General features: G+C 53.0%; 1 protein-coding gene across 6 annotated transcripts in view; it reads right to left on the minus strand.

Annotated features, from left to right (window-relative positions):
- The window catches only part of DUS2 (dihydrouridine synthase 2), a 133,101-nt gene that overhangs the window by 105,416 nt on the left and 14,585 nt on the right, over window positions 1–13,100 (minus strand). For all 6 annotated transcript variants that reach the window (XR_012647444.1, XM_075008538.1, XM_075008537.1 and 3 more), the window contains one exon: window positions 12,157–12,202. Coding sequence is in view for 5 of the 6 variants with exons in the window: in XM_075008538.1 (XP_074864639.1) it covers window positions 12,157–12,202 (46 nt within the window). In the remaining variant the exon portion in view is untranslated. The remainder of the gene's footprint in view (window positions 1–12,156; window positions 12,203–13,100) is intronic.

The following is a 13,100-nucleotide window of genomic DNA, read 5'->3' on the forward strand; positions in this document are numbered from 1 at the left end:
CATGAAAGCTTATGCTCCAAAATATCTGTTAGTCTATGAGGTGCCACAGGACTCTTGTTGTTTCCAGTTCTGACATTCACAATTCAAGAAGGATGTAGATACATCAGAAAGGGCTTTGAGAGCAGGCAAGAAAATTGTTAAAGGATTACAAAATATGCTCTGTAGGCTGTGTCTAGATTGCAGGGATTTCTCAGCAGAAGTTTGTGTTGGAAGATATCTTGCGACAAAACTTCTGTGGACAGACCGTGTCCAGATCGCAAGGCAGATTGAAAGAGCAATCTGCTCTGTCAACAGGGAATGGCTGGACTGCCTGGCCACCCTATTAGCAAAATGGCCACCCAGAAACCCGTCAGACAGGGTTGCAAGTCATCATTTCCTTAGGGAAGCCATGGCAAGAGATGCCCTTGAAGTGACTCCCTCTTCCAGATATTCATTCCCTGCCTCTGCTATGAGCATGCCTACCTCCTCGAGGGATAGCACAACTGTCACAGGTCTTCACACCTTGGTGGGCAACACAGTTGGCTCCTGAGAGCCATGCTGCTGGAGCTGCCCCCAGACTTGTGGTGGCCCCACACCGAGATGCTGTAGCAGCTTCTGAACTTCCTGAAAGCTGTCCCCCTCTTCCTCATGGAGGGCGAGCCTAAGACCACTGCAAGGATGTTGCCATGGCTGCAGGGTGTTCACACTTGCACACACACACAAACTGATGCACAGGTGGCTTTGGAGGCACTGCAGCAGTTGCAACTGCTGCGACCGGCTGGTCATGGGGCAGTGAGACGACCAGCAGTGGCTCCAGAATTTTAGAATGCAAAAGGAAATCTTCCCGGATCTGTGTGCCTAGATTGCCCCTGCCCTCCAGAGACAGACGCCTAGCTGCGGCCTGACATCCCTGTGGAGAAGCGGGTCGCAATCACCCTCTGGAAGCTTGCACGCACTGACAGCTACCATTTGGTGGCCAACCAGTTCAGCACGGGGAAGTCCACCACCAGGGCTCTCCTCACTCTCAGGCTGGGGGTCACAAGGGGTGTCCCACCAAAGGGAGACCCTCAGGAAATGGAGTTTGGGGTGTAAGGGGTGGGGTTGGGATGGGGAGAAGTCCCACCCCTGGGGGACCATGCTGTCCCACCCTTGCACAGCACTGCTGCTGGGGGGATGGCCTCATGGGGGTGGGGGTCCTGGAGAGCTTTGGGGGACAGGAGGAGGATGGGGACCCACAAGGGCCAGGCACTCCCTCCCTCAGTCTCCAAAGTGTGTGTTCGGTTGCCTCCCTCTGCAGGTCATGACAACCATCAACATGATCCTGTTGTGGAGGGTCATCTGTTTGGAAGACCTTGATGAGGTCGTGGCCGGATTTACCATCCTGATGTTCCCAAACTGCACTGGGGCCATCAGTGGGACCCACATCCTGATCCATGCCTAGGGTATCCCAGTACATAAACCACAAGGGGTACTTCTAAATGGTGCTGCAGGCCCTGGTCAGCCACTGTGGACAGTTCATGGGCATTTACGGCAGGTGGGTGGGCTGGGCACACGACACCTATGTGTTCCACAATTCCAGCCTGTGATGGAGTCTGGGAGCGGGCACATTCATCCTCCACTGTGAGCTGGCAGTCAGGGACGTTCAGATGCCACTCTGAATTGTGGGGGGAAGCAGCCTACAACCTCATGCCCTGGCTGATGAAACCCTACCAGCCAGCTGGACCTCAGCTGGGAACTGTTCAACATACACCTCAGTCGGGCCAGGATGCAAGCTGAGTGCCCCTTTGGCTGCCTCAAGGCATGCTTCAGGTGCCTGCTCACCAACCCGGATGTGGGGGAGCACAACATCCAGCAAATTGTGGCACCATGTTCTGTCCTGCACAACATTGTGGAGGGTAAGGGGAGGCCTTTCTCCTGGAGTGGAGGGCGGCCACTGGCCACAAAGAGCATGCTTATGAGTGGCCAGCCACAGCCACCATCTGCCAGGCCCATCAGGACAGACTGTGGACCCAAAAGGCCCAGAGGGAGCATTTCTCCCATGGCTCCCAGTAACCCTCCCCAGGGCACTCTCAGCAGGGACCTTGGGCTCACAGCCCTACCCCATCACCACCATGATCCCTCCCTTCACCTCCCCCCAACCCCTGCACAACAACCACAGCACAGGTGTGATGAACAAATAAATGGGCTTTACTCAAAACAAAATGTGTGCAAATACAGTGCCATTCAAAACTATTTACAGGGAAGTGATGTGCATAACTATTTATAGTGCAGGAAGCCTTGGAACAGGGGTGGGGGTGCCCAAACATGGGAGTGTGGGAGGCCATGAACCCAAGGGGAAGTGGCTGTGGCAGGATCAAGGTGGGCAGCGAGAATGGAGGGACTACAACAGGGTCTGGGTGAGTAGGAGGAGCAGAAGGGTCTGGGGAATAGGGGGCAGCCATGGCTGGCAGCCATGAGAGCAGGCAGGTGTCCAGGATGCACTGGGAGAGGGCCAGTGGGTATGGGGCAGTGGGGGCAGGGGAAGGTGCAGTCACAGGAGGTTGGGACATCATGTCCCACCAGATTCTGGTGACAGTGTCAAAGTGGGACATGAGCTGGTCCCAGGCCTGCAACTGCCGCTCCATGTTGGCCCTGAGCTGGCGCACCATCATCTTCTACATGGCCCACAAGGTGACATTATGGTCCCACTGGAGGTCCTCATACACCCTTCAACAGCCTCTCTGGCTGTGGACTCAACCTGGTGAGGCAGATGTGGCTCAGCCCTTGGATGATGAAGATCCAGCTGTAAGAAAGGCAAGGAAGAGAGATGGTAAGTCTCTTTATGCAATGCAGCCCCTAAGGCCCAGCCTCACACCATGAGCACCCACCAACACCTCCCAGGCCAAGAGATGGTGGTGTCCCAGGAGCAAAACCCTGTGTGGCCTGAACAGAGGGTCCTGCCACACGAGGATTCTGCAGTGAGTTCGGGACCATGCTGACCCCACTGCAGCCCCTGCTCGGTGGACTAGAGGCCAAGAGGGGTGTCAAGCCACAGAGGTGTCCTCTCCTGGGTGGTAGGTGAGCTGGGAGCAGCCTTACCCTTCCCAGGACCTACACACACACCTGTGGCTTCCAGCACTGCCCACAAAAGCAGGTGCCATCTCGCACCTGTGGGCATGCCTGTGCACTGAGTGCTGCACTCCTCAGTGTGTCTGGGGTCAGGCTGGCACCCTTGTGGCTAGCCGTTTCCAGGCTTGGAAGGTGCTGGGAGGGCCCCCGGGGGCCTGAAGCTCATTCAGCCTCTCGTGAACCTGGCAACAGGATACCGCCCAAGCCCAGGGGCTATCCACTGGGTCTAGGTGGTGCACACTATCACTGCATATGATTCTATGTGCTGGGACCACAGCATGAGGTCCAGCCCAGGCTAGCCAAGTGACGCTCACAGCACGCCCTACTTGTACCCACCTCCCACGACCTGGGGCGTGTGATGTAAAGGGTACTCACCAGAGGGGTCCTGCCCCTGCTCCAGTGAAGCCTGGGACGTGGCCTGGTTGCCAGGGACCAGGTCCAAGACCAGCACGAGGCTGCCGACCTCTGAGACCAGCTCCCCCTTGGGTTGGAGCGGGGATGCTTCTTCCTCTTCCTCCTCCTCCTGCAGCGACTCCCACTGCAATGGGAGGGCATCAAGCACCATGTTGATGCTCAGGTGTGGGGGAATATGTCCCCTCTCAGGATGGTATTGAGCTCCTGATAATATGGGCAGATTACTTGACCTGGATGTAGCCTTGCCTCAGTTCCTTGACCTTTGCCCAGATCTGCTCCATGGTGTGGTGGAGGTGGCCTTGTTCAGCCAGGATGGTGGCCATCCTGCTGCATATGTCAAGGCTGCCTGGCTTTGGGGGTCTGGAGGGTTTCCTCCTCCCCACCCAGTCCAAAAAGGCCTGAAGCTCAGCCCCAGCCCTCTTGGAGCCCTGGGGTGGATCCTGGGACCCCTCAGCTACTCTCTTGAGGGCCCCAGGGGAGGTCTCGTGCTACCTGCTGGTCTGCCATGGCAGAATGCTGTCTAGCACAGTGTGGCGGTGAGGGCATTTTCACAACAGCCTGTAACTCTGCTGCTTGCATGCTCTCAGCATCCTGCCATGTGGTTTCCTGAGGTCCCTGGAGATTTACGAATATCTGAAGGTAGGAACCATAGAGTACTGTTTGCTGTAGACAGGCTGTCTGCCAAGGCACCTGCACTACATCATAGATGTCTTTTTTTGTTGACAGAAGCCCCCCAGGAGGATCCAGACGAGCATTTTGTTTCGCTAATGGAGAGTGGGGTATGGTATGGTATGTTGACAAAACCCTGTAATCTAACATAGCCCCAGTGACAGACTAAAGCCGTGTCTACACGTGCACGCTACTTCGAAGTAGCGGCACTAACTTCGAAATAGCGTCCGTCACGGCCACACGTGTTGGGTGCTATTTCGATGTTAACATCGACATTAGGCGGCGAGACGTCGAAGCTGCTAACCCCATGAGGGGATGGGAATAGTGCCCTACTTCGACGTTCAACGTCGAAGTAGGGACCATGTAGTCGTTGCGCGTCCTGCAACATCAAAATTGCGGGGTCCTCCATGGCGGCCATCAGCTGAGGGGTTGAGAGACGCTCTCTCCAGCCCCTCAGCTCAATGGTGGCCGTGTGGAGTGGCCCCTTAAAGGTCCCCACCCCCTCCCTTTCTGTGCAGGAAGCTGAGAGAGTGGGCAGGCAGCAGCAATAACACGCGGCTCGCCTGCACGCTCTTCTTCAGCCACCCACACCCCCAACCGACCTGATGGCCGCCCGGCAGCCCCCCCAGCGCCCTAAGGGAACCCCCCCGAAGGGGAGCCAGGGTTCCCAGGGCAGGAGCCAGGCCGGGAAGCGGCAGCAGGGCCCTCCTGGACGGAGGCCGAGCTTCGGGACCTGCTGGGGCTCTGGAGTGAGGAGGTGCTCCAGGTAATGGGGAGCAAGAGGCGGAACGCGGATGCGTTCGCTCGGCTGGCTGAGGGCCTGGCCGCCCGGGGTCACCCTGCCGGCACTCCGGATCACGTACGCAGTAAAGTGAAGGAGTTGCGGCAGGGTTATGCCCGGGCCCGGGATGCGGCCGGCTGATCTGGGGCCGCCCCCGTCACTTGCCCCTTTTACAGGGAGCTCAGGGCCCATCCTGGGCCCCCGGCACACCTCCTCCCTTCCGGCCATGCTTGATACCTCGGCTGAGGAGCCCCAGCAGGCCCTGGAGCCGGAGTCCGCCCAGGAGGTAAGCCCCGCACCCCGGGGGCCCCCCCTGTAGCCCACCCCTGGGGCACCGACGCAGGAGGAGGAGGAGGAGGAGGGGGACTCCTCCTCTACTAACACCGGCCTGCACATCCTCCTGCCATCCCGGAGCAGCAGCCGGGCCTCCGCCCCCCCGTGTCCCCCAACCGTGGGAGTGGACCTACAGGTATGTACCCCCCTGGTGTACACCCCTGGGGTTGAGGGGCGGGGGTAACAGATATGTGGCCAGGGCCCTCCACATACCCAGATGGCCATGGCCCCAAGGACAGCAGTGCCATGTCCCTCACAGGAGTGCATCAGCCCCTGCCCCCCCAGGGACCCCCAGGAGGAAGGGGTGGGGGACCCCGCAGCAGCAGCAGCAGCAGCAGCATGTGATGGAGTGGGGGGGGGTGCAAATGCGAGTCTCAGGCTAGATATGAGCAACCAGCTGAATAGCTCCCACTGGCTAAGGATGATCCTGGGGCTACAACTGGCAGGTTACACCTCTGCCCTGGACAAAGAGGAGGGAGGAGCCGAGCTGGCTTTGAATCGGGGGCTGCAGGTAGAGGCTAGAGGAAGGGAGAGCTGGAAGGCAGCCAACCTGAGGAGGGGGAAAGCTACACCCCAGAGGCGCACCCCTCGGGGTCTCCTCCCCACGACGGGTTGGAAGGACTGTCTCTGACTGCTGCACTGTCACTTCTGGGAGAAACTGGGCATCTGTTGCCTAAGAAACCTCTCCTGTCAGAGACCCTGCTGAGTGAAGTGAGAGTCACTCCCACCGGGGGACGGGGTGCAGTGCAGGGGGACCCTTGAACCCCATCACAGCAGAATCTCCCGGGGACGGGGATGGGGAACCTGCAGCACAGGGGTGGAGGGACAAGGGCCATGGCTCGGGGCCCACACTAACGCCTGTCTCCACCGTTCTTCCCCCCCTCCTGTGTTCCGCAGCTGCAGCATCGGAAGGACCAGAGAGCGCTGGTGACGCTTCAGTGGTCCCGGAATCCCCTCCGGGGCCATCGCTCCAAGCCAGCCCCTTGGCGGAGGACCGACCGGCCCCACGGCGGGCAAGACGGCGGACCCAGCACCAGCCGCCGGCAACGGACCCCCAGCTGCTGGCCCTCCACTGCCAGCAGGTGGAGGTCGCAGAGCAGCGCCTGCGGGTGGAGCAACGCCGCCTCCACCTCCACCTCCAGGAGCGGGTGCTGGCCTGGTGCCAAGAGGCATGGGGGGCCTACATGGAGACATTCAACCGCATAGCGGACTACCTGGCCCCCCATGCCGCACCAGCTGCCGCTGCACCTGCCCTGACTGCTCCACCCGCCGCACCACCCGCTGCTCCGCTCGTCACCGCGCCGTCCGCTGTCGCCCCGCCACCCGCCACCAAGGGCCGTTCCGCCGAGGGAGACCTGGGGCCAGCTGACACTCGCCGGACGTATCTGCCAGTCCGCCCGGCCCCCAGCCAGCCCTGGACAGGGCTGCGGCCGAGGCGGGGCTCCCAGCCGCCCACCCCCAGTGCCAGACTATAGGGGTGTGGGACCCAGGACGTGCCCCCCCCGTATATAGTTGGTATTTATTTATTTGTGCCCCCCATTTGCCCAGTCCCCCCCATGTAAATAGTTCTCCCCATCCTTGTTATCCCTGTTTTTTTTTGTTAAATATGAAAAGTGTACGTATATATTAAGTTAGTTAGAAGTTCCTGTATATAGTTTGTATTAGTTAGTTATAGAACAGAGTTGAAAGTAAACCAGTTTGATTTCACAAACAAGTGTCTGCTTTTATTTGTGCAGGAAAAGTGTGGTGGGGTGTGCTGTTGGGTGCTCCGTGGTGTGGGCATAGGGGCAGGGAGTGTGGTGGAGGATGGCGGGGGGGGGGGGGGGGCGCAGTGGGGAGCCTGGCAGCGTTCACCCCGCGGCCTCATCATCGAAGTGGGCCCGCAGGGCCTCCCGGACCCGGGTCCCTTCGGGGTCCACCTGCCGACTGGGGGCAGCGGGTGGCTGCACGTCGGCCCTGCTGGCCTCCACAGCCCAGCCCTGAAAAAAGGCCTCCCCCTTGCTCTCCACCAGATTGTGTAGGGTGCTGCTCGCACGCACAATCTGGGGGATGTTGGTGGGGCCCGCATCCAGGCGGGTGAGGAGACATCTCCAGCGCCCTTTGAGGCGGCCAAATGAGCGCTCCACCACCTGGCGCACGTGGTTCAGGCGCTGGTTGAAGCGCTCCTGGCTGGCAGAGAGATGGCCCGTGTACGGGTGCATGAGCCAGGGCTGGAAGGGGTATGCCGCATCTGCGATGACGCACAGGGGCATGGTGGTGTCCCCCACAGGGATCTCCCACTGGGGGATGTAGGTCCCCGCCTCCAGCCGGCGGCACAGGCCCGAGTTCCGGAAAACCCGGGTGTCGTGGGTGCTGCCAGGCCAGCCCACATAAATGTCCTGGAAACGGCCCCGGCTGTCCACCAAGGCCTGGAGGACCACTGAGTGGTAGCCCTTCTGGTTTATGTAGCGCCCTCCACTGTGCACCGGGGCGCGGATGGGGATGTGAGTCCCATCCAGAGCCCCGAAGCAACTGGGGAAGCCCAGGGTGGCAAAGTCCGCGATGGTGGCATCCGGGTCCCCCAGCCTCACAAGCCTGTGGAGGAGCATGGCGTTGATGGCGTGCACGACCTGCAGGGGAAGCACATGGGAGAGCACCAATGAGGGGTGAGCAGGGTGTGTGTGGCCCTCCCCTGCCAGGGCCCCCCTGCCCACCCCTGCCCTGCCCTGCCCAGGCCCCCCTGCCCTGCCAGGGCTGCCTTCCCCCCCTCCCCCCGTGGGTCCTCTTACCTCCATGAGGACAGCCCCAACGGTGGCCTTGCCGACGCCAAACTGCTGTCCCACGGATCGGTAGCTGTCTGGAGTGGCCAGCTTCCAGACAGCGATGCCGACCCGTTTCTCCACAGGGAGGGCACGCCGCATGGCGGTGTCCTGGTGCCTGAGTGCGGGGGTGAGCCACTGGCATAGCTCCATAAATGTCTGCCGGCTCATTCTAAAGTTCCTGAGCCAGCGGTCGTCGTCCCACTCCCCAAGCACCAGCTGCTCCCACCAGTCGGTGCCGGTGGGGTAGCTCCACAGCCGCCGGCGTGTGAGGTGGAGGTCAGGGTGCTGCAGGGTTGGGGGTTGAGTCCTCCTCCCCTGCGGGCCGCTCCTCCTCGTGTGTGGCAAGGAGGTGCTCAGCTGCCTCCCGCATGGCACGGAGCATGGCGAGCCCTGCTCGTGCAGGGGCGGCTGGTTGGACCTCTGGCTGCTGCTGCTGCTGCTGCTGGGGGTCCATGACTGCGTCACCCGAGGTCTGCATGCCTATGGCTCTGCAGACTGCATGCTGTGCAGGCTGAGTGTGTCTGGGAGGGGCCCTTTAAGGGAGCAGCTAGCTGTTGCCCCAGAAGCACTAGCCCGCCCTGTGACCCTGTCTGCAGCTGTGCCTGGCATCCCTATTTCGATGTGTGCTACTTTGGCGTGTAGACGTTCCCTCGCTGCGCCTATTTCGATGTGGTGCTGCGCAACGTCGATGTTGAACATCGACGTTGCCAGCCCTGGAGGATGTGTAGACGTTATTCATCGAAATAGCCTATTTCGATGTCACCACATCGAAATAGGCTACTTCGATGTAGGCTTCACGTGTAGACGTAGCTTAAAGGAGCTCAATCTATAGTTTAACAAAGCAAAGATTAAGGGTTCACTTGATTAAAGATTATACAAGGGGAAAAAACATTTCATAATAGACTCATCAACTTAACAGAAAAAGGTATAACATGATCCAACAACCAGAGGTTTTACCCTGACAAATTTAAAAAGGAAAAAAGGTAGAATTTTTTCAACAGTGGGAATAATAAACTATTGGAACAATTTAACCAAGTGTTGTGGTAGATTCTCCATCACTCAGAATTTTAAAATCAAGATTGGATATTTTACCAAAAGATATGCTTTAAGAATTATTTCGGAGAAGTTCTATGGCATGTTTTACAGAGGATCACAATTGCCTATTCTGGCCTTGAAAAGTACGAATCTCTAAGTTGGATGAAACAAACACAATTTTCAATCCAATATAAAAACTAGCAAACTGACTCCACAAGTTTAGTTTGAACATTAAAGAATTTTACTATGCAGAAGCAGTTTTCATGCAATTACCTGAAAGATTCCACTTGAACATCTTAATAAAACATTGTTATAAATACAGGCGAAACAGATTGACATCCGATGTCAACAACTGATGAAATCTAATGTATTAGTTTTTAGGAAAAATAAAATGTTGTCTTTTAGAAAAAAACAACCATGAATAATATTAGATAAAATATATAAATATACCACACCATATAAAAATTCCTTAGAAATAATAATTCTTAATTTCACCCAACATCTTTAGGATGAAGGTGTCAGTCTCTCTACATCACTTAAGAAAACAAAAAACAGTCAAGTAGCACTTTAAAGACTAGCAAAATAGTTTATTAGGTGAGCTTTCGTGGGACAGACCCACTTCTTCAGACCATAGCCAGACCAGAACAGACTCAATATTTAAGACACAGAGAACCAAAATCAGCAAGCAAGGAGGACAAATCAGAAAAAGACAATCAAGGTGAGCAAATCAGAGAGTGGAGGGGTGGGGGGGAAGGTCAAGAATTAGACTGAGCCAAGTATGTATTCGAGCCCCTATAGAAGTGGGTCTGTCCCACGAAAGCTCACCTAATAAACTATTTTGCTAGCCTTTAAAGTGCTACTTGACTGCTTTTTGTTTTGATAGTGTATAAACTAGCACGGCTTACTCTCTGTTAGTATTCTACATCACTTAAGATCCACTTTGAAGGGCAGAAAAGGTCTATAGAGCTTTGCAAGGATCCTTCACCTTGGACAAACCTTATTTCTTGTAAGCACATATTTGTAGACTCCAATTTTAATCTGCTTTCAGAGGCTCAGTCAAGCACTTCTCATTCAAACTGATAAACTGGGTCATCTTGTAACCGTTTACACAGAAAAATTCCATTATAGTCCATAGGACTACATTAACTATATATACAGAATGTGTTCTATCTGGACCAATAATATCTACGCTCTGCCTTGTTGCTGGTCTAGCTCATCACCCTTTTCATGCAGTCACTAGTCATTATTATTTAAAACAGATGTTGCAGTATCACCTAAAGGACAAGGGAGTTAGTACAACATTCCATCAGAACTGTGCAAAAGGGAAAGCCACTATTTTAGTTGAACATTCTGCAACATAAAAACTGACTCGCATCTTGTCACCCCATTTTCATCTTCAAACAATTCAGGTTCACTTTTTTCTTTTAAATTGTTACTAAAACAAACATTAATAAAACAAAACAAATCAAGACTCAGTTTCATACAAGACAGTCAAAAGTTTCAGCATATGGTTTCTTGGGTCATACAGTACCATTACTGTGGGATTCACAGTTACGTACCTTAAAACTGTATAGAAATTCCAAGTTTTCAGCCTGTGAAGAGGAGAAAGACAAGCCAAATAGCCACAACAAGAGTTCAGAAAACTGACCTACACTACGCACAGGTCTATGTTGAAGTCCCCTATTCTTGAGTGTCCCTCTGAACTATGACATTAAAGATGAAATTCCTTAGTACAGGTATTTGTGAACATGAATATTTGTGTGTGTTCCCAGGTGTTGTCAGATGCTACCATCATGGTGCTCTGCTCTCTCCAACGTTCGTATCACTTGGCTGCATGCATGTGTTCCCTCTGTGCGCTGCCCCAGCTCTGCAGATAGCCGACACAGCAGACCCGAACAGAACCCCCAATGACCACAGAGTCTAGTAAGGTGCGAAGGCACGTCGGCCAGGTTTATTGCCATACTGGACACAATAGTAGTTCCCTGTAGACTTCTTAGTCTAAGTCAGGGCATACTACAAATATGCACCCACGATCAATGGACTCAGCTCAGTCAGTGGCAGGACTTTCCACTGCCCCCTCGGCTGGACCCAGACCACATCCCAGGAGTACATTCTTATACACAGGTACAAACAATTTACACATCACTCCTGACGTATTGAGGTACAACCCTTCTACGTAGTCAGGTGCCGCCTCTCACCTTGTACATGTTGGTTCGAACAAAACAACTCTATCCATCATATTACCCTTTTGCCCCTGTCATTGGGATGGGTCGGCCTGTTCTTTCTTATCTGTGGAATGTTCCAGGGTAGGGTGTTCTGGTACCATGTTCATACTTCAATATGCTAGGTAGATATGTTTATGCAACATCAACCCTCTTCTTGCCAACTTCTGTGAGCAATGCATTCCTTTAGCTCACAGCTGAACTTTGCTTTCTGTTAGCAAAGTCTTGACCATTACTTTAGTTCAGGCCTAAAGCTTCATACTGGGCCTGTACTTACTACACCAAGTACGGTCTAGTAATTGCTTCCAGGCTCTCTCACCAAGAGGGAGGAAAACCAAATGTATTTCAGCTTTAATACTTACACTCTTAACCAACCAAATTATCAACTTACTTTCAGGTATATAAACTTTATTGCTATTATAAAAGAGCTAAAACATGACCAAAAATATCCTCTGTAAAATGAGCAGATTGATCTGACTGTTGAGAACATATAAACTCAAGTCATTCTTTAAGCATCACAAGTAATTTTCTAAGATTTCATCAATTATGTGAAATTTGTTAAAAGAAAATTAGATCTTAACCTTTTAGTTTCAATAATTATGAATAACTGTAATCAAATAATATTTTCTATCTTATTTTTAGCTCAAGGGTTTCCCTTTAACACTTTATTCAATGGAATACGGAAAGTAAAAACCTCTTGTAGCTACTCTTAGGTTTCTCTGGCTACCAAATTAACAAAGTAACAGCACACTTCTCATCATTTACTGAATAAAAAAGGCACCCGAAAGCTTTTATCAAAATATATTGTACTTGCCATTTAGAACTCTTTTGCACTGCACCATCTTTAAGTCAATCAGCTCCTAAAAATGATCAGAAATATAAATCAATTTAAAAAATAAAAATAAGCTTATTTATCCGAGTAAAATGTGTTATTTTTGCCTCCTATTCGCGATCCTATATTTCAGCTCTAGAAAAATAGCACAAAAGGAAAATTAAAGAAACAACGTAAATGAAATAATTTATGACTACAATTAGATTTCATAGGCTATGTCTATGCTAGGAAATAAATTTGAATGTACTAATATTGATTTTGTAATTCTGGAATTTATAAGTTCAAATCTGACCATCCTCACCTCCCACAACTCCTCACAAAGTCAACTCATTGCTGCCACACTCAAATTGGCAAACATCAACTGCTGCAGTAGTGTATTGTGGGAACCCATCCCACAGTTCCCTCATCCCCATAGCATTCTGGGCATGCTCACTGGTCTTTGAGATCATCTTCCTACATTGCATTTTCTTCATTCCCCTCCTGTGGTAAGCAGATGTCCATTTTTCCCGCTGAAGGGAAGGAAAAGTAGAGCATCCACATAGACGGCATAAAGTTCACAGAAATGTCTTTCTTCTGTATCTGAATTCTCAACTGGCCATCCACTGAATGTGCCCCCTCACGTGATTGCATCCGATCCCTGAAAATATGCCAATCCCTGAAAATAATACAGGGACCCTAAACTGTACTCTCAAAGTTAGATGAAAGAGGATAGAAAAGTCTAGGAAAAAAGATATTGAGTTTTTCAGAAAAGACAGCTTCTGATGGGGAGAGTCTTTGGCTTTCTAGTGCACTATAAGGCTTCTGTGCAACCACTGTGTTCTCAACTGGCCATCCACTGAGTGTCCCACCTCCCATCATTGCATATGATCCCTGAAAATAATACAGGGGCCCGGATTGTATTCTGAAGTTAGAAGGAAGAGGATAGA

The sequence above is a fragment of the Carettochelys insculpta genome, chromosome 14 (assembly GCF_033958435.1).
Source record: "Carettochelys insculpta isolate YL-2023 chromosome 14, ASM3395843v1, whole genome shotgun sequence".
In the NCBI taxonomy this organism is placed as follows: Eukaryota; Metazoa; Chordata; order Testudines; family Carettochelyidae; genus Carettochelys; species Carettochelys insculpta.